Below are 21,619 nucleotides of genomic sequence, written 5' to 3' on the forward strand. Positions count from 1 at the left end.
CTGTTGTTTTTTTCCAGTTATTACATGTTTTAATTATAGTAAAAAAACAAACAAACAAAAACCTTTCTCTAAGTATTCACCACGTTACAACCTACTTTACAGCATCTGCAGTTTGCAAGCAGCCAATTTAGTTCAATTCAATTCAGTTTTACTTATAAATGGCCAAATCACAGCTGCAGTCACCCCAGGGGGACTATTGTAAGGTAAAGGCTTCTACATTAAGCCATTAAGACCCAACAGAGAAAAAACTGGCTGTTTCTTTTGCACACTTGTGTGTTTTTGTTTTATTATTTTTTTATTTTAAGTGAGATTTTCCTGTATGTAACGAGACCGCAGCTTTAATGCATCCGGTTCCTGAAACTGCAATAGCTCCCAAATTTGTTAGCTATGTAATGCATTGTTTTCCTTTGGTTTTTATTGCGCAAAATAAAAAAAATAAAAAAACTGGCGTTACTTGATTAAAACTTGGCTGTCAGTGAATTTTCTAACCCTCAGTGAAAACCAAACCAAAATCCTATATGTTTTTTATTAACCCTGTTCATTGCCAGGCAGCACAGTTCACAAATTTGACTCCATCCCTCAGATCTCTAACTTCATGCTGTAAACTTCATGTAAAGAACCTTGTTATAATCTTGACTTCTGCTCCCAAATTAGATTTGCCGATTAAATCTGTCGTCAATGCTGGCTTCTCTCAGTCAAGACTCTTAGCTAAAGCCAAACCCTTCTGTTCTTTTAAAACCTTGAAAAGGTGGTCAACACCTTTATCACACCCAGGCTGGATTAATGCAATTCCTTATATCCTAGAGTGATCAACACTGCTTCACTAAGAGTTTTCAAATCTCAATTAAAAATTCATCTTTTCTCTTTAACCTTTTAATTTTAGTTCAATTTTTAACTGTCTCATTCTTATTTTCAAATATGCTTTTAATTTTGCTTGTAATTATCCTCTGTGATTTTAATTATCTCCCATTTCTGTTTTGCAGTAAACTCCACCCTAATTGTTTTATTAATTATAATTATAATTAATTATATGTGTATCCTAATATTATCACAGCATATTTGTAGTTTGACACAGTACCAATATTTTATTCTCATAACCAGATCATTGCAAAAATCACCCTTCATAGTGTGGACAGCTTGATGGAAAAAGTAGAAACTAGAATTTAACTATGTGTTATTATTAATGTATAGTTTCAGAAGAGATTCGTGATGTTAGAAATAGTGGATTTTGTGGGTGGCTGTGTTGGTTTGGTCTGATTATGAGTCATGCATGGCATTATGGAACACATTTTCTTTGAACATGCTGCCATTTAAAACAGCTGGTGGTCTCTAATTTTTGCCCTTTTTTCTAAAGGCAAATCTTATAGGGTGCTATTAGAACAATGAAACAGAAATCGTCCAGGCGAACCCACACATTAACGCCCTCCAAATGCTAAAACTATGGGAACTGCTATTGGTGATATCCGGTGAACATATTTGTCTGCTGTATTATTAAGGTACAGACAAGTGAACAGACCCTGAAAACACATTCTTCTAAAGGTCATCACTGACTGATGCTACAGCTCTGCTGACTGACATCTAAATCTATGTAAGACAGCTGTACAATTAACAAGGCTCCCTAAAGGTCACCTTTTCACTGCAAATACTGCAGAACAGAAACATTTGATTGCATTTGAATTATCCATTTCAAAGTACGGGGAGCGATCTAATTCCTTTTCACTTATGGTATTATTTTTTTTAAATCCCTGCATCCTTGTTATCACTCTTCCTCCCTTTTGGATTCTGATGTTTTCATCAAGCCCACTCCCTTCTTTGTCTCCTCCGAGTCCCACTCGCTCTCCTCTGTTCCCTCCCTTCTGCGAGTAACCTGCTCATCTTTCAGTGTGTCTGCAGCAGCCTCTGCAACAGTGCTACAGTATGTCAGTATGCTAATGAGGTGGCAGCATATGGCTCATTCCTTATTTAAGCTCAGCCGTCAGACAGGCACTAAGCCACTCAACTCACCATGCATCTCCTCTTCCTACCTGCCCCAGTTGGATCACACCACACTGATCTCTTAATGAGGCTCAAGCGTTATCACAATCAGCTCAACACACCAGGCCGGATCAGTAACTGCTATATTATCACCTCAATCGGAGCTGTTAATCCTTTTATAGGACCATACTCAAAGTCTGCTCACTTTGACACTGCTGCATCTTTCGGAAAACGGACGGGAACTCTGACAGGAAAGCACGTTCACGTTCAGAAACTGTTTTTGTGGAAGTATGCTCGCTTTAATGCACAAACAGTAATTCATGCACAGACACACGAACACATACACCCTCCCACTCACACACACACATACAAGCTGCTATCCACTGACAGGCTGGTATGTAGCTCTATTCCATCATGCTGGGCTAAGCACTCTGTCATTCTGACAGTTTGGCTTTATTTGATGATAGGAGGGTACGACCTTGCCTATCTCACGCAGTTAGTCACTGGTTTACAAGTGCACACACATGCACGCACAATTCACTGACATGCCGATTAAACAGCGACTTGAGCTGATATTTTATATGTGCTTATGTCACTGTCGCGGATGTGGAAAGCAAACTCAGACGCAGTATAATAGGATACCTATTTCAGACTACATTTGCCTTTGCTGTGCTTCTTTTCCTTATTAAGCTTGACAATGTGCATAATGACTGTAGCGGCATAATACGTCCGCCAGTATAAACAGTCAATTAGTGCGTAAAATGCAGACAATATAGCTGTGATTGCAGCCACAGACTGCGAGCAAAGTAGTTTGGAGGTTTGAAACTGTGTGCTCTCCTTTAAACCTTTGAAAGTTCTGCACACATTCAGGAGGAAAGCCTTCAAGGAGTTTTAACTATCCATTTAAAAAAAAGAATAAACAAGGCAGCATTGCACCCTAACCTTTATAAATGGGAGAGATTTAATTATTCCCTTAAAGGATGTAGAAGACTTTTAATGCTGCTTATGTTACTTTGCGAGAAGCAGAAATCTTTTTCTTTAACAGCTCATTGAATAGATTTTTTTTAACTATCCATTCAAATACATGGGACAGAGCTGAAAAACCGGGCTCTTGGTTTTACTTACAAGTATCACAACCTATTATATATCAAAATATTGGATTGTGCAGCTTCAGTTTCAGAGTCTTAGTCCTCCATTAAAAACTGCTCTGCTTTCCTGACAGCTGCTACATTATGCTTTAGAACAAATAGACATAAATGGCTCTAACCAGTAAGAGTGTGTGCGTGTGCCTCCGTGTGTGTTTTGTGTGAGATACATCTAAACCACGCTTCCAAATATAACCTCAAACATCCCTGTGTAAATGTTTGTTCACCTCGCTTGTCTTTCATTCCCCAAAGATGCAGTGCATCCAGTATACAGTCTCACTTAAACCGTGATGTTTGCTTTAACAAGGCCAGACAGCTGACATGTATTTGATCAAAGAAAAACCACATTCTTAGGAAACAAAAATATCTCTTTTTTTTTCTTAATTAAATACAAAATATTACTGTACAAAGACAAGATTGCAAGAATTACAAAGCGAAAAACACACAATCAGTGCAGGAATTTGTCAGCTATAATGAAAACATTTTCTCCGGTGAGTTTGATGCACAGCGAATGGAATTACGCATAAAGTCAGATGCTGTAATATGCTTTCTTTGTATTTTTTCTACAAGAAATCTCAGCACGGGCAAAGCAAAAGAGTATCTGAATCTCTACTCATGATGACAGCACTTACTTAACCTTTATTGAGCATTTACAAAACAAAAGGTGTCATCATCTTCTGCTGTGACTGCCCCTGTAATACTGGCTTTCCTTTTCTGCTTTATTCATTTGATATTGTCACCTAAATTATGAGTCACGAATATTATGTTTTTGAAATTAAAAGCAAATCATGAGCAGGAAACCTCTGTTTTAGTAATTAGACAATACTTTTGGATATAAAATGTCACAACTTCATAATTTTACCAGAGTTTAGACATGTATCTATGTGAAAATTCTTGAGCTACAGTACTGTGCAAATATACGCTGATATACAGCATATATATATATATATATATCAGGCCAACAGAGTGCGAAGTCTCTTAGGCAGCTTTCTTTAAGTAGTCTTCAGGAACAGTTCTCCAGGCTTCTTGAAGACCTTCAAAGCCTTTTAAAGGGATGTTTGCTGCCTTTTTGTTCCAATTTTAATAATAATGTTGAGGGGTGGGCTCTGACGAGGCCAATCCATGACTCATATTGTTCCATTGTGGGTTCTTCTGACTTCCTTGTCATGCTGAAAAATGAAGCCATTGCCAATCAGACTTTTCTGTGTTCATAATTCCACCCATTGCCCATCACTCCATAAAACATGGTACCAATGATCTTGAGTCCAGTTCTTGTGTAATTTGGCATATGTCAGCCTTTCCCCCCCGTTTTACTTCCTTAAAAATGGCTTCTTGACACCCTTCCACTGACACCATTTCTAATGAGGCTTCAGTGAAAAGTAGATGGATCAGCCAAAGAGCCCGATGCTTCTATCAAGTCATGTCTCAGGTCTTTGCTGGATTTTCTCCTGTTTCTTATGGACATGATCGTGAGATCCTGTTCATCTGCTGTACTTAGTTTCTTTTAGAACTGCCACATCATATTTTGTCTCCAACTCTTTTCAGATTTTTTAAGGACACATTGTAAATCATGCGAAGACATTTCTCAGCCAATAGGTCTTTGGGAATCAGCTTGTTAGTGCAAAAATGTTATCTTATACCTGTCAAACTACGTTACCTTTGTCATATTTAGGAGATTCAGCTAATAAACTGGGAAGAGATTATGTGTTTTTGCAGTAGTAAAAAGTACCTAAAGATACAATACAATTTAAATAGTTTCTTTGCTGTTGTATGTTATGTGTATGCACAAGAGCGGTTCATCCCTTGAGTTAGGTGATGTTTTTATGCTTAAATGCTTCTTAGATCAGTGTTAAGTAGCTAACACCAACAACAAAAAGATCAAGTACAATTACTGGAGTAATTTAAAAAGCAGGTAATGTCCAAAGAAAGACTTTGAAAGGCCTTCAGAAAGTGTGGAGAACTATTGCACAAGACCACTTTAACAAAATTGGAAGGAATTTCGACTCCTTAGGAAATCATAAAGAATTAAGGGGGGCAGCTGGGAAAGGCATCAGCCCTCTGCGACCCTGAATTGGATAAGCAGAGGAAAATACATGGATGGATGGATGGGGTGACTCAAGACGTTTGCATGGTACTGTATGGCACAAAATATATTTTATTTATATTTCATATTTCATTCATATATGCTTCAACCACCAAATTATAATCAGTTTTTTTTAAAGTAAAGACTTTCCCAAATTTGAAAAAATCTCAAGGTGTTCATGACATATTGCACACATTGCTTCGTCCAGTAACTGTTAACTTTATATTTAACCAGCAACATTTAATAAGTCCATTGTTGTCCAAAAAAATATTGCAAAACTTCCCTCAAGACAAGGGTTAGGTAATCGGTTCATACATGCAGATTTTAAAAAGCAGACCTAATAAAATGACCTTCTAGTACCTTGCATTCCCTGAATACATCTTGATTACTACCCTAGCGCACCAAAAGAGTGAATGTTGCTCCCTCGGGGAGAGACACACAGGGGTTAAAAGCTGTGTGTGGGTGTGTGCTCACTGTGATACAAAAGTGTGTTTTTCTCTGACTCACCGTCCAGCCTCCACCGTCTGTTGTCATGTCACAGTAGACCTGGAAGCCTGAAGGGTGGTGAATAGGAAACACAGAATAGATGCCATCTTCTCTCTGTCCACTGGCATACAGATCACCACAGTCACGGGGACGTGAGCCTGGGGACATGCAAAAACAGCGAGTCATTAAATAAATTGGCTCTAATATGGATTTCAAAGGCAAAGCATGCACTTGTACACGAGTCTTGCTTTGCCTTCCATTTAAATCCAGGCACTGCCACTGACACACGGACACAGGAATTGTAAAGGAACAGTTTGAGTGTTGTGAAAAAAAGATTGATGATGAGATCGACGAGCAGGTGATGGATGACAAAAGTGGAACAAAACACACTGTAAGTCTGTCAAAGACGAAATTATGGGAGGAAAAATATGAAAAGCAAGTAGGTTAAATGAAGCTGGGAAGACACGAGGGTGGAGCGCAGATATACAGCACCGTGATGCGAGATAATACAAGTAGCTGGGAAAGGAATAATCAAAAGGAAGTTAGAGAAAAAGAAGGATATCTTAGTGAGGAGGTATATACATTTGAGGGATATAAAACAGACAAGGAGGCAGAAAGATTGGAGAGAAGTATATAACAGGCAGAATTCGAGATGAGTTAGTGAAGAGGAGACGTGACAGTGACAGAGAGAGCTTGTAAGCCACAGCAGAGCAGAATAGTAGCACCCTTGTCTGTGACTGAGAAACCCTTCTTACACAAGGGATACAAAATCTATTCACCAGGAAGCAGGAGAGAAACTCTGTGATGAGGACAGTGTTATAGATTATGCCTTCACCGGGTCAAACCCCTGAATTTAAAACAGCCAGGAGACTTCTTAAAAAGACCATACAAGATTTTTTTTTACAGAACCCTACATGATAGGAAATGTTTGCTCTCCCCGAAGCTTTTCAGTTTCTCCGTGTAAGCCTCGGCTAATAAGATCCGAACTTTCATCACCGTCACACATAAATGGTAACATTTCCTACTTCTTTTCATTACTGGAAACTGGGGGTGTCTAGGTTCGATAGAAGAGTCGCTATTTAGGAATTCTCTAACACAGTCATTTCTTTTTCAGCTTAATCATCCCTTAGAGCCGAGAAAATTTCCTTCCAAGTAACACCTTCATTGATTGCACTTACACTCTAGGTCTGCTTTTACTTGACCTGCTTTATGGCTGCAAGATATTTAATACAAAAGCATACAATGGAAGCAATAAATGAATGGGAATCACTCGTTTTCAAATCTTTCTCCAAGACTTAGTGACACAGGCTTTACATTCACAACTTTAGATGTCTTATAGTTGTATGCATATGTCTGCGCATCTATCATCAAATTCCATGTTCTGTTAATTATTTTTTTAAATACAACCCCACTGCATTAGATATATATGTGGCCCTTTCATTGAATGCAATTACTTTTTTTTTTTAATTTAGTAAACGCAGAAAATTAAACAGTAATTGTGGCATGCACAGAAAGTTATCAGTCTAATGAGTCATGGGAATGCCCCATTAGATATTCCAAAATGCAAGCATATTTTGGAATAAATAAGAACATTACTTGCAGATCACTTACACATACTCACACACAAGTTTTATCAGATCTACCCAGAACCACCTTACATGGGAAGAAGTACTGGGACGTCTACACATTACATCTACAGATCGGCCATAGGCATCACAAAGCTCCCGGCACAGGTTTTGTGCTGATGTTAATGCCAGAAGAGTTTGGGACTCAGCAGTTTCTGTAGTTTTTATAAGATTTCAGTTTGCGCAGGGTGCCGCCGGTGCATCGAGCCACCTGGGGGGCTCTTCGACTGGTGGGGGAGGTTGTTACATCTTGCAGGAGCTCTCCTCTCTTCAGGACCTCACTCTGCAGGAGGGGGAGATACAGGAGAGGTGGAGGAAGATCTCAGCCTGGGCGTCTATTGTCTCATGTAGTCTGGAACATGAGTGGATGACGGGGTGGGTGCAGTTTTCTCTGTGGTGGGGTCGGGTGGCTGTCCCGGGCTCTGTGAGGCCAGGCGGCGCTGCTGTACTGGGCCCCGGTCCGGATGGGCCTGGGCCCCCTTTCCCTGGCGGGTTGCGGAGTGTGGGGGTGCGGGGGAGCTGGCTCGGCCTGGGGCTCGTTCACTCTGGCACAGCTGGCTGCCGGCGGAGCTCACGGGCACGTCACTGCAACCCCTCCTGGCTTCTGCTCCACGGCTGCTGAGTGAGCCCTCATCTGGGACTCTCCTCAGCTCTTTCTGGGACAGTGGCGCGGCTGCCCCTCTGTTGGTCTTCCTTGGTCTCTTGTGTTCTGGGGGCCTCTGGATGTCTGGAGTTTTGATCTCCTCCATACCTGCTTCATGCCCTGGAGGACGGGGCTGTGGCTCCCCACACCCTCTAGCAGATCATTACATGAAGGAACCTTTTAAAAACAAGTGTGTTCATGCTCACAGGTGCACACACGGGTGCTCACACACACAAACTACACCCTTTTTGGCTCCTACCTTAAAGCACACTGTGCGCTGTCGATCTTACGTGCTGCACAATAATGTTTAACACTTAGTATTTACTGTTATATTCCCATAGATCATCATGATGTTGTTTATCTCTTGTTAAATGCTTGTTTTCTTTTTTCTTTCTCAACAGGTGATCCAGGTGATTGATTTATGTATTTTTTGTCTGCTTATTTTGTTGGTTTTTGTTTTTTGCCCTTTATCCCCGTCCCTCTTCTCTGCTGTTTTTTCCCCCTCTTTCTTTCTCCCTTTTCTTTTCCTCATTCAAGTCTGTCCCATCTCTAGCAAGTGAAAATAAAAACTAAAATAAACAATAAAAGGTGAATCAAATAGACCATTACGGCAAGGCTGGGACGGTCCATTTGGTAAAGTAAATCCGTTGGGCATCTTTCTTTGCCTTTAGACAACAATTCTGATGGCAAAAGAGCCAAACGGGACAGGCAAAAAAAAAAAGATTTCAGTTTGCAATAACATCACTTAAAATTTTAGTTGATCAAGAAATGTCTAGTATAGAACAAATTTCACCAAATGACTTGTTGCAACTGTGCCATCAAATTTCAGTATCGCTTTCAAATCAATAAGCTCTTTTGTGAAGGCAGACTTGCATGCGCGTGCTTGACTTTATACACCTCTGGCAGGTTTCAGTCTCACTAACGCTAAACATTTAATGATGTTTAGCGTTACTGTGAAAGCTTCAGCTCAGGAAGTTGTTTCAGCATATTGAGGTGAGTTTTGGATCATCTACCTGTTTTGAATTAGCCAGCCTCCTTTCAATCTCTGTTTCTTAATTTAAAATTTGCACTGTTATACTTAGATTTATCAGAATACATTTTTCAATTAGTCCTGAAGGTCTGCTACAAAACACCAAAGAAGAACATTTCTCTAAATATATTTGATGATTGTGGGCAAAGAACCTTTTTATCAACAGCATGTACGGCTTATTGAGATGACGATTTTCATACTTCAGACATCTGCGATGAGACTGTAGGTTTTTTTCTTTTATCTAGTGACTCATCCATGTAAACCTTGTCAATGCACTGAAATTGCATAATGAAATGGTGTAGCACTTCTCCTGTGTCAGCTAAACCTTCCTGCAGGTTTTTTGCAGTCATTAAGGAGTCTTTGCTTTGCATTTCCTGCCCACTATTTCTTTGTTTTGTTTCAATCAAAGAATTTGTTTCAATCATTTCTTAAAAACTTTTTGGAATGTCTTTTATAGCATTTCTGTACTTTGTAGGCACAAATTTGCTTCATTTGCAGGGTTCTGAGTTGCTTAGGTGATCATGTGGTTGTTGATTATTACTATAAGGATTTTAAAAAAATCTACTTCATCAACTTTAAAACATAATGTCGCCCAGATCTCTACAGATCTTTTAGAAACATTACCTATAATGTTAAAATGTACCATTGCCTATAACATGTACAATATATCGACTTTCTGGTTTCTGAATCTATTTTAGCGGCAAAGTAACCACTATAGTTTTTCCATAAATGTAAGCTTCCAGTTGGTTCAGTTGTTGGGGGAATATTCCCAGCCATGGATTTGAAACAACATTGGCGTCTAATGCAGTAGAGACGTGTAACAATACAGCAAGTCGAGCTCGCTGAGAGCTGCAGAGCAGGACTAATAGAGCGGTTTGATCAGAAACCCTGCTGCATGCAGGGACGGACTTCAGTGCTGTCAGTTTTGCATTCATATATCTTTGAAAATCTAATATGTTCTTTTGGGAATATAGAGCAAACAGTACTGACATGAATTATTAAAACATTCACACCCATATGGAAAAGATGTACAAAAAGATGTACTCAGTTTGAATTTCAGCAGTTTGTCTTCACCATATCTACATGTCTAAATGCACTGAGTTGCTGTTATATGATTGGTTATATGAATATTTGCGTTAAAATGTGGTTCAACAGGTCTGTCTAGTACATGTACTACATATGCTTTTCTGTTGCTTTTCAACATGAGAACTTACATATGGGCACACAGCCAGTCAAAGATCACTTTTTGCCTAAAGACTGCATGTAAATCTATTAAATCTAACATAAAATATGTGCACACACAACTTTTATAGTATCTGGTTTTAACATTTAGTATGTAAATCCAAATTTTTGGAGTTGGACTTAACCACCACAAGAGTTACTAATGCTAGTAATAATAAAAATAATCAATGTAGTTAACGAGTATGGGTGGTTAGGTGGAAAAAAAATCATTTTTTGATGCTCTGTGGTGCTGTTTTGCTGTCTATCCTAGTTTAGATGTTTTTGCTCCACACAGAGGAAAAAAAAAACCAAACAAACCCCAAAACAATCCAAAAAAGAAGAAACACTGATTTACCACCGGCAGCTTTGATGTACTTTATCTTGACAGTAACTCTAGGGGTTAAAAGCAGTAAAACCCAGCATCAAACTGCATTTCAGGATTTCACAAGCTTAATGTAGAGCATATTTATAGTCTATAAGCACATGTAAACATACCATTTAGCTATTTTGAAGCCTACTGGTTCACAGCATTGTGCCAAACTCTACTTTTGAAATTTCTGGGAGCACAGGTGCAGGAGCAAAGCAGGTGGAGCTGGATGCAGCTTGGAAGAGAGGCTGAATACATTATTACTAGGAGGAATGTGGAATAAGCAGATGGAGTCAGGGTGAGCTTCAGTAATGACCGGTCACATGTGCGTCCCTCTTCCTCTTCAAGAAATAGATCAAATAATAAGAGAGAAACAGGAGCCTACCATGAACATATCTGCAACATGTTAAAAAGCGAAGAGCAATCATGTCTTTTTTTTTTTTTAATTACCTCCTTGCTCAAAAAGATCCTGTATCCTCTGCGTTTCTCTTTGCTTTTTAACATGTTGCAGTGAGCTTGCATAAAAGGATGGATTCAGTTGGAAATGAGTTCTTTTTGTTGTGCTGGTACCTCTTGTAAAATTTTTTAATGAAGTTATGGGATAAGATCAGAAAAGCTATACTGCATTTATCCCAAATTTGGAAAAAAAACAACAACAAATTTTTAATGACACCAGTTTAAAAATTAATAATTAATTGACAATAAGTAATCTAATTTGTTCTGCAGCTTCTATACAAAAAAACTAATTCCAAACATTTCAGACCTGAATTTCTGGCTCCTTCTTTTGTGTATGACTTAGCAATACGCACGTAGCGTGGCTAGCATTACTTTTATGATAACCATTATTATTAGATGGTAAATTTGCAGTTAATGCAACTTTAATGAATAATTATTGTATTCCTAACAATAAAATTGTAATAAATGCCAAAGTTAAATGGTTTTAACGTCATAATTTATGTGTATTCTCAATTTTTCCAAATGTAAACATTGTGATCTTGTGAAACTTCAGCAGAGACCTGTGCTATGAAGCAGGATTTGTATCAGGCAACATTTATGTTGCAGACCTAAACTGCATATAAGAGCTCAGTCTTGGGAAATCAGTAAGAAATACAGATTCTGACCACCAACTTTACCCTGCTTTTTCTCTGGTTGCTGTTAGTAATTTTCAAACATTTTTGTTGTTCTTTGAGCCTTATCATATGATCCCATTTCAATACCTATTTCAACTTATGCCAAACTGGAAGGCAGTCTAAGCTTATGTTTAAATTATGTTTTATTTTATTAATTTTTTTTCACTTGCTCTCAGACCTTTAAACACCACTGGGGCTGTAGCTGAAAGAATAATGTTACAACTGTCTTACATACATCTAAACATTAATTTAATGGAATACGTAATTGTAATCTGTCAGATTCCCCTGTGTCTTAATAATGGAGCTGCAGTACTGATAAGTCTATTAACTTACACAGCCTGCAATTTGGCTGGCTTTCCTTGCTACTAACATGTAAGACTTTATTAACCCTTTAAGACCTACCATAGAACCAAGTCCGCCAGAGCTTATATTATATTTTTACATGCTGTGGAGCCATTTTTGGGAGCATTTCAAGTTGCTATACATCAATACAACCATTATAGCCCAGATTTTAATAATATGTATTCATTAAGTGCATAGTAATTACATAAATTGCAAAAAAGTGCAATAAACTACAAAAAAATTGAAAATCGTTTTTGATTTTTTAACATATATTTGTAGTTAGAGAAATTTAAGAGGCTTATCCCTCAAAACTGTAAATACAAAAAAGTTGCACAAAATAGTTTCCCACCACAGGAAATTTATTTTGAGTGTCTTCATAGTTTTATTTTTGAAATACACCAATTTTTATACACTGCAGGAAAAACGAAAATAAATATTATACTGCAAATTTGCAAAAAAGCAGCATATGCATCAAAATAAACTATTTCCAGCAGTGCAATATGAGTCCTAAGCATCCCAGAAACGACACAGAAAGTCATAAAGTCAAAGATAACTTTTAAAAAGAGCAGTATAGGCCCTGAGGCCCTGATCGCAAAAAAGACTACATTTCCGCGGAAATGACGTCACTTCCGGTTTCGGGCAGGTAATGGCGGAAATGCAAAAGTTCGCGCTGACGTCTATTCCAACGTAGGAAGTGTTATGGACAGCTGATCGGATCGGTAAAGCGTGTTTCTGGAATATTATGTTTTTGTTCCTGCAAGCGCTTTTTATGCAGTTTTTGCAAAGCTTTATGTGGAAGGAAACCGTGACCGAGGACAAGCTGATGGCATAAGATGTAAGTACAACTCTTCCGGTTTCATATGCAAAAAAAATTTTTGCGCTAGCTTACGTGGTTGCAGTGCTACTGGGATTTAAAAATAGTTACGTATAACAGAGCGTTCCCGCTCCGATCGGCTCTAAAGGGTTAATATAGCAGTGCTTTTTCCATTCTTAAGGACTAAAGTGCTAAATGCACATGAACGTTCACACAGCACTGTTAATACACTGCTTTGTTTTATTGTCATATTGTAGTATTGTAGTTTGGGACTGTTATATGCTGCCAAGACTACCTCTTTCATTTGAATGAGCTCCATTTTTGGACTGACAAACAAGGGCTTGATAACTGCCTGTGTGTAACTGCTTAGCCTGATAAAATATATTAGGGTTAGTGAAGCCAGGATAAAGAAAAGATATCCTTGGTAATGTCTAACTTTCTTCACAGCACACCCCTCTGGAGATTATGATGCTAAACCAAACAGTAAGTGGAGGTGAAAGTAAACAGCAAGTGAAAACAAAACTAAACACTGAGTGAAGCAGAAGCAGGAGTGAAGCAAATAATCTTGGTAAATACACTACACAATGTTTTGTCTCTACAAAGACTTGCACACATCAGTTACCACTCTACAATAACCACCTGGACCATCTTCTACCAACCAAAATTTAATAAGTTAGTAACTTTTAAAGATGCGGTTTTATTGTTTGTTAACAGAAAAGAACTAGGAACTAAAGTTTCACTAAATTTCAACTCCCCACTATTAAAATCCTGCACTTTTTTTTTCTTTTGAAAATTTGTCCTGTTTGTAAAAATATCAGAAGTCGTCTTGCACACTGCTCTAGATGATTAGTCTGCAGAGCATGGAGTCTGCCTCTGTAGAGTGACATTTAGAAAAATGCTTAACACCAGTCTTAATTAATAAAGTTCCTAATATGTCATGCTTTCAAATTATGCACAGCAAGTCTGAAATTAGCAACTGTAGATCATTTCTGCTGCAGTGCGATGACTACTGGTATTAAGTTGGTGAAAGATGCCGCGCTCATCAACTGCAGTATCAGTATGTACATTAATTTGAGACTACGGTTCACCATATTACATATTTAGATGACAGCGTAGGCTGAAAAACTTCCTCGGTGTGAATAAAATACTATACTGCATCAAATACCAAGATGTGCCACCATCTGAAAGAGGTCACATACAAAGAGGTTTTTCTTTTCTTTCATTTTCTTCCTTGTCACCAAATAGGCACAGATTTAAAAGGAAAAAAAAGACTAATGCCTGTTTAAAGTGACATAAAAAGCACGGAAAAATGGAGCCTCAAGCTTAAACATCCTTTCAAAGAATCTAGTCGGTTCAGTATGTGAAGCTCTGTCCAGGGTGCTGAACCCTGAAGCTGGTCGATCAGTTAGCATGAATGCCTTTTCTACTCTTGACATTTGTATAGCTACAGGTTAAGCACCATTAAAACAGGTTTCTGTGAAGCACTATGTGTGAGTGTGTGTTTTTAACTTGAAAAATACACAAAAATTTCACATCGCAATAAATTAAAAAGCAAATAACAGACAGACGTTCTTTTAGGTCTTTCCACTCCTGTAAAATTCTTAATATAGGGCAGGCGGTTTTATTTTTAATTATTTTTGATTTTGCCATTATTAGACAGTGCAGTTACAGACAGGAAAGCAGGTAGAAAGAGATGATGGGTGAGTGGGTGGGGAAAGAAACGCAACACAAGGCTCCATGTCAGCATTAATCCAATCCAATCCAATCCAATCCAATTTTATTTATAAAGCACTTTAAAATACCCAGCACAGGAACAAAGTGCTGTACAGAAAATAATTTAAAACAATAGAATAACAGAAAACAGCAAATAAATAAATAAAACACATAAAACATAAAATTAAAACAGCCCTATATTAAAACAAAAACAAGATAAAACAGCATCGAATCACCTAAAAACAACTGAAATAAAAATAAAAACCAACATCTCACGTGGTGTCAAAGGTGGGTTTTCAAGTGTGACTTAAAAACAGATAAAGAACTGACCTGTCTAATCTCTAAAGGAAGCTCGTTCCACAGTTTTGGAGCTGCTACAGCAAAAGCACGATCTCCTCTAAGTTTACGCCCAGTCCTGGGTACATTCAGGAGCAGCTGATCAGCTGACCTGAGAGAGCGGGTGGGTGTATAAGGCTGTAGCAGCTCAGAGAGATACGATGGGGCTAGGCCATGGAGGGCTTTAAAAGTAAATAAAAGAATTTTAAAATGAATCCTAAAAGAAATGGGCAGCCAGTGAAATGAAGCTAAAACAGGGGAAATGTGCTCAAACTTTCGAGTGCCAGTTAAAAGACGAGCTGCGGCATTTTGCACCCTCTGTAGATGACTAATATGTGAAGCGCTGACCCCAATATAAAATGCATTACAGTAATCCAGCCGAGTGCTAACAAAGGCGTGGATCACTGTCTCAAAGTGCTGCCGTGGCTTTATTTTTCCCAGCTTCCTGAGGTGAAAGAAGCTAGATTTTACCATCAAACTTCAGATCACAGTCCACTTTGACCCCCAGGTTTGTGACAGTTGGCTTAACATACTGGGCCAGGGAATCTACATACACATTGGGGGTCTCAGTGGGGCTACCAAAAACCATCACCTCTGTCTTTTTATCACTGAATTTAAAAAAGTTAACAGACATCCAAGTCTTAATGTCATTGAGACACTGAAGTAATGGCTGTGTAAGGTATCTGCCTTTTTTCTTTAGTTAAAAAGAAAAAAGTTAAACCCGAGATTCTACAGTTTAGCTTCCCAGCATATGGCTGCCTGCTCAACCTGTGAACTAAACCAGTGCTATGGGATTTCTAAGCATGTATTTTAATTATCTTTACTCTGCATTTATACTCTATACCTTGGCGCTATTAAAAAGAGGTAGACTATAACAGACGTTTTGTGCTTTAAGATGCTTTGATGTCAAACTGTCATTGCCTACACCCTTACAGGCAATGACAGTTATGCGTTATGGTACGCTATTATTCCAATTTTAAGACAAGAGTTGGTCATTTTTCTGCTTTTTTTAACAGGATCTAACATATATTATGTTATGGGAAAGATTTGTTGGAAATACACACACCAGAATTTTTCTGGAACGCTCATCCTAAATGATAGATGAAGTAAACAGGAGTAATAAATAAATTAAATAATTCTCCTGTATTCCCTTATATCAGTGGGACAAAGAATAGTACATTCAGGCATGAAGCATATCTGCAGACTGTATTCTTCTTTCTTCCAAAAAGCATGTGAGTCCCAAAACACAAAATGTTTTTTTCCAACATAAAAATGTATGCACATTTTAAATTGGCTTTAAACTTTTCTTTTAGCAAAAAAAAAAAAAAAAAAAATCTTGCATTGGTAAATTTTATGCAAAGTGGTGAAATTACTCATGTGGAAAACTATTAATAATGAGCGATAACGCGTGACAAATATTTGACTGAACTCAACACCTGTTTTTAGGCTCCACCGTAAGAAAACTGGAGAGAGGCAGCAGCCTGCGAGCTACTCCAGCAGGCACAACAGGGCTGATGTAATCATCACTACAACCCCGTACTGGATGTAAACCAGAAACGGAATTAGGAAAAACATATACCTTGTACATGATGACTCCTTAATTTGAACAGGCATAATCACAGTAACGCAAATACATGTACAATTTAATATGATGGAAGTTATCGAATAAATAGCACCTTGTGGGTCTTATTTTGACTCTCTCTCTTTGACTCTTTAGAGTTTGAAAGTATTTTTCCTTCAAACTGAGTGGGGGGAAATCTATGCGTGTCACGGCCGAGGCCGCCTCAAAAGGGAAAGGACTCAAATGCTCGTAAGTAGTTTCAGTGACAACTTTTGTTTTCTCAGTAAGTGTTCACAATCAGGAAAACTGGGATGTGACTTTAACAAGTGCTAAATGCCACAATTAAACCAAAAGGGTTTTAAGCAGCCTGGGCTAAGAAAGCAATCTGGTTGTTGGTCTGTGGAAACAGCTGTTCCGGGGATTGGGCTGGAGGGAGAGTCAAACTGGGTCCAGGGCAAGGGTCAGAGTCACTGTAAATAGAGTACAGACGTTCAGGTATGGTTCGGGAGAGATACGGGCAAGCTATTCGTTCTGAATCTTCCTTAGTACTGCGTACTTGCCGTGGGTGGTCTGTAGTGGCATGAAGGGGTGAGTGGGCCAGGTGAGTGGTCCGAAATTACTGGCGTTGAGGCAGGGAGGCAGGCAGGTGAGTCGGGTGAACAGCCCGTGGGACTGTCAGGAGGTCCAGCGTCCGGATTGGAGCTCTTTGGCGGAGATTTGTGTCTGGCAACTTGGTGCGTGGTAGGGTTAGCTGAGAATCTGGCGAAGAGAGGTTGAGTGTGCTGGCCTTATGAGTCCCCGGCTTCATTACCCACAGGTGCGAGCAATCAGCAGAACACTGAGGCCCCTCCCAGGGGTGGAGATGCCGGCTCGGTGGGAGACACAGGACTATGACAATGCGGCTCATAAATTGACTAATGATCTCCTGACTGAATAGGGGAATTTAATGTTTTTGTCTCGGATGTTGTTGCCATTAATATATAGCCAGGAGACAGTAGATTAAAGCCAAACTGAAGTGTATTACATATTGTTGGATGACAACTCTTGCCATCATCATGAAACAATATACTGGCACACTGGTTAAAACCTTCGGCGCCATGGACAGAGCCTTAGCGCGGCGTCCTCTGAACTGAACCTTGAGTTGACTGTGAGTTTCTGAGTTTTGACTATGAATTTTGTCACAGATTAAATTTTAAAGAATATATAATGTTTCCAATAGTGTTATTCAACCTAAAGACCTGCTTTCCAATTAACAGTGACGCTTAAATGGATTCCAGATCAAATTGATTATAACTGTTAAGTATTAGTATTTATATTAAATGTATTATAGATACATTTGTAAAATGCGATACATTAAATATAAAAATTCTGAACATCGTTGACCCACTTACCTAAAATATAACAGTATATATGTTATATTTGTAAAAATAAATAAATATGGTACTTGGATTTAATTTAGAAACCCATCATCAGCATCAAGGAGAACTTACTCAGCTGCAACAGTTAGGTTGATGATGTTACAAGCCTGCAATATATTAATATTAAAGTATATAATAAATATACTAAATATTAGTCATGAGTTTTTTATAAAGCATTCTAGAGCATAAGCAAAACTTGAACTTCAAAATATCCCTTTGTTATGCAATTCCTAGACGATGCCTACTTCTTTATGTCTACAGATTTATGTAAACACCTGCACCTTCTCAAATTGTACCTCTAAGACACAAATGGTTGCTCTTTTATTCTGGCATCGTACCCGCTATACACGGGCAGCTTTCAATCTGTGACCTTGGCTACCTAAGACAGCGCAAATCCAACAGGGGGATGCCACTGGGTGTACTATGCCTGGTTGAAAGCCTTCCAATGGGATGATGCCTCAGGCCCTTCTCTGCCTTTCAGCAACACAGCCCGGTGGCCATGCAAGTCATCTCTCATGCTGAGAGCGAGAAAAAAAAATCCACATCTCTACCAAGGCCAGTGGATAATGTGGATGAGGTGGATGAGATGTAGCTCAGAGAAACATATTGATATCACGAGGAGATGCTGGATTGAATAAATATGTGGGAAGACCGATGGTAGACGCACGTCTGTGGAATAAAATTTTGATGAATGGTGGAGATGGAAGAAGAGAAGGACTGATCGTGACGGGGAGCAGAATAGAGTTTGAAAAGGTCAAATGTGTCGATGTATACATTACATATACAGAGACAAAGGTAAAAACAGAATATAAGAAAAAGAAAACCTTACATACACTCAACAAAAATATAAACGCAACACCTTTGTTACTGCTCCCATTCCCCATGGGATGGACGTAGAGACCTAAAATTCATTCCAGATACACAATATAACCATCCCTCCCAAACAGTGGTCACAAATCAGTCCAAATGTGTGGTAGTGGGCACATCTACCATATTGAGATAATCCATCCCACCTCACAGGTGTGCCACATCAGGATGCTGATCTGACATCATGAGTAGTGCACAGGTGTACCTCAGACTGCCCACAACAAAAGGCCACCCTGGAATGTGCAGTTTTGTCTCACAGCAAAATGCCACAGATGCCACAAGCAATGAGGGAGCGTGCAATTGGCATTCTGACAGCAGGAATGTCAACCAGATCTGTCGCCCGTGCATTGAATGTTCATTTCTCAACCATAAGCCGTCTCCACAGGCGTTTCAGAGAATATGGCAGCACATCCAACCGGCCTCACAACCGCAGACCTCGTGTAACCACACCAGCCCAGGACCTCCACATCCAGCAGGTTCACCTCCAAGATCGTCTGAGACCAGCCACCCAGACAGCTGCTGGAACAATTGGCTTGCACAACCAAACAATTTCTGCACAAACTGTCAGAAACCGTCTCAGGGACGCTCAACTGCATGCCCGTCGTCCTCATCGGGGTCTTGACCTGACTCCAGCTCGTCGCCGTAACAGACTTGTGTGGGCAAATGCTCACATTCGATGGCGTCTGGCACGTTGGAGAGGTGTGCGCTTCACGGATGAATCATGGTTCACATTGTTCAGGGCAGATGGCAGCTGAGAATGTCCCAGTTCTTGCATGGCCAGCATACTCACCGGACATGTCACCCATTGAGCATGTTCGGGATGTGCTTGACCGGCGTATACAACAGCGTGTACCAGTTCCCACGAATATCCAACAACCTCGCACAGCCATTGAAGTGGAGTGGACCAACATTCCACAGGCCACAATTGACAATCTGATAGACTCCATGCGACGATGTGTTGCACTGCATGAGGCAAATGGTGGTCACACCAGATACTGACCGGTTCTGGGTCCCCAGACCCCCAATAGCGCAAAAAACTGCACATTCCAGGGTGGCCTTTTGTTGTGGGCAGTCTGAGGTACACCTGTGCACTACTCATGATGTCAGATCAGCATCCTGATGTGGCACACCTGTGAGGTGGGATGGATTATTTCAATATGGCAGATGTGCCCACTACCACACATTTGGACTGATTTGTGACCACTGTTTGGGAGGGATGGTTATATTGTGTATCTGGAATGAATTTTAGGTCTCTACGTCCATCCCATGGGGAATGGGAGCAGTAACAAAGGTGTTGCGTTTATATTTTTGTTGAGTGTATAAGAATCCAAGCCCACAGGACAGATACATAAAGTCCAACCATGCTTCATTTCTCTTACCGTTGGAGCAGCCCTTGAAGCGGGCACCTCTGACTGGTGCCCTTTGTAAGTCAGCCTTGACACGTGCCTTCAGACCCACATTCTCCTTCTGCATGGCATTAAGAGCATCACTAACCGAGTTCACTACCTTCACCATGTTGATCTGGCTGTCTGACAGCAGCTGCAACACACAAACAGGGAATGACAGAGAAAAACACTTAAATATATGTTGCGTTACACTCGTAATTACAATGCAAATGCACACAAGCCAGTCGTCTCTATTTACTTTGAACATTTTTAAACTGTCTACTCTGCACATTGCTTCAGACCATTTCCCAAAGCTTTCCGAGGGTTTTTTACTACCTCCTAGACAGCCAGGCTTCTTCTACCTTTTTGAACATGTCATACACATTACTGTTTAGATATGCATAGTAAAACTGAATGTGAGTCTTAAGGTAAAATGTGGTTCTTGAAGTTTTCATAAAAGAAATCAGTTTTGGACCCTCTTAAGGGCTGGAATTTATTCGGTTATAAACAATCAATTGAGCATGACATTAGTTCTGGCAAGCTGCAGAGTTGAGCTCAGCCAGCAATCCCCGCAGATCAGCTGATGTCAGTGCCAGCCAACATTAGCTGATATGGTAAATATAAAATGATTAATGCTATTTAAGCCTCATCAACCTGCATACAGGCAAGCCCCTTTGCAATCCCACTTCCACCTTCATGCTCAGTGTCTTTAATCTATCTTTGCCTCCTGCTTTCCATGTCCATAAATGGAGGGGGAGGAGGTGTGTGCTCTCCCATACTTAATCTTTCTACAAATGCAAATAGAACAGCTGGGGAGTCCCAGAACAGAGCCATACCTCCAAATATGAATTAATGCATATGGAATAGCAATGCTACTTAGACTGTTTCCTGACAGAAATGTATTTACACTCTGGCAGCATAACAAACCCCTCTTCAGAAAAGTGTGCACTGTCAGTGGTTTCTGCACTGGATTCAAATACCATGTGAAAACAATACACGTACTACACATTATCTGGAAGGCAGGAGCTAACCAGGTGCAGAGTCCAAGTGCAGTAACATAATTTATCCTCAAATGAAATAATGCCATTCCCTTTAATCTCCTCATATTTGTCAGTACAACTATAGATACAGCTACATAAGGAAGATTTATGAATTTCATCACTACCAAAATGGACTGAAGAGTCTACACTGTTCCAAAAAATAGTAATGTCAAATGATTTTACTGTGTATTTTACAGTTGTGTACTGTTTTTCTAGAATATCATTACATTTACATAAGTAGACTGTGATCTGACACGTCAAATGTAAAATAACATAACATCACTGTAAATGTAATAAAACACAATTTACTTGTTTGTTAAATATATTTTGTTGTACATATGCATATTTAGATCGTAAAAATACATCCAGAAATGTCTCCCATCATGCCTTGGGACATGTGCTGCTGTTTAGATGTTCTTGTTCTACTGTTTATGGTTAC

The 21,619-nt window shown here is 39.4% G+C and overlaps 1 protein-coding gene across 2 annotated transcripts in view; it reads right to left on the reverse strand.

Moving 5' to 3' along the window:
• The window catches only part of fibcd1b (fibrinogen C domain containing 1b), a 123,934-nt gene that overhangs the window by 51,980 nt on the left and 50,335 nt on the right, over window positions 1-21,619 (reverse strand). For both annotated transcript variants that reach the window (XM_082542363.1, XM_082542362.1), the window contains 2 exons: window positions 20,135-20,294; window positions 5,710-5,846 (listed from right to left, as the gene is read on the reverse strand). In XM_082542363.1, coding sequence (XP_082398489.1) covers window positions 5,710-5,846; window positions 20,135-20,294 — 297 coding nt within the window. The remainder of the gene's footprint in view (window positions 1-5,709; window positions 5,847-20,134; window positions 20,295-21,619) is intronic.

This window comes from Aulonocara stuartgranti, assembly GCF_965226115.1.
Source record: "Aulonocara stuartgranti genome assembly, chromosome: 7".
Taxonomy (NCBI): domain Eukaryota; kingdom Metazoa; phylum Chordata; class Actinopteri; order Cichliformes; family Cichlidae; genus Aulonocara; species Aulonocara stuartgranti.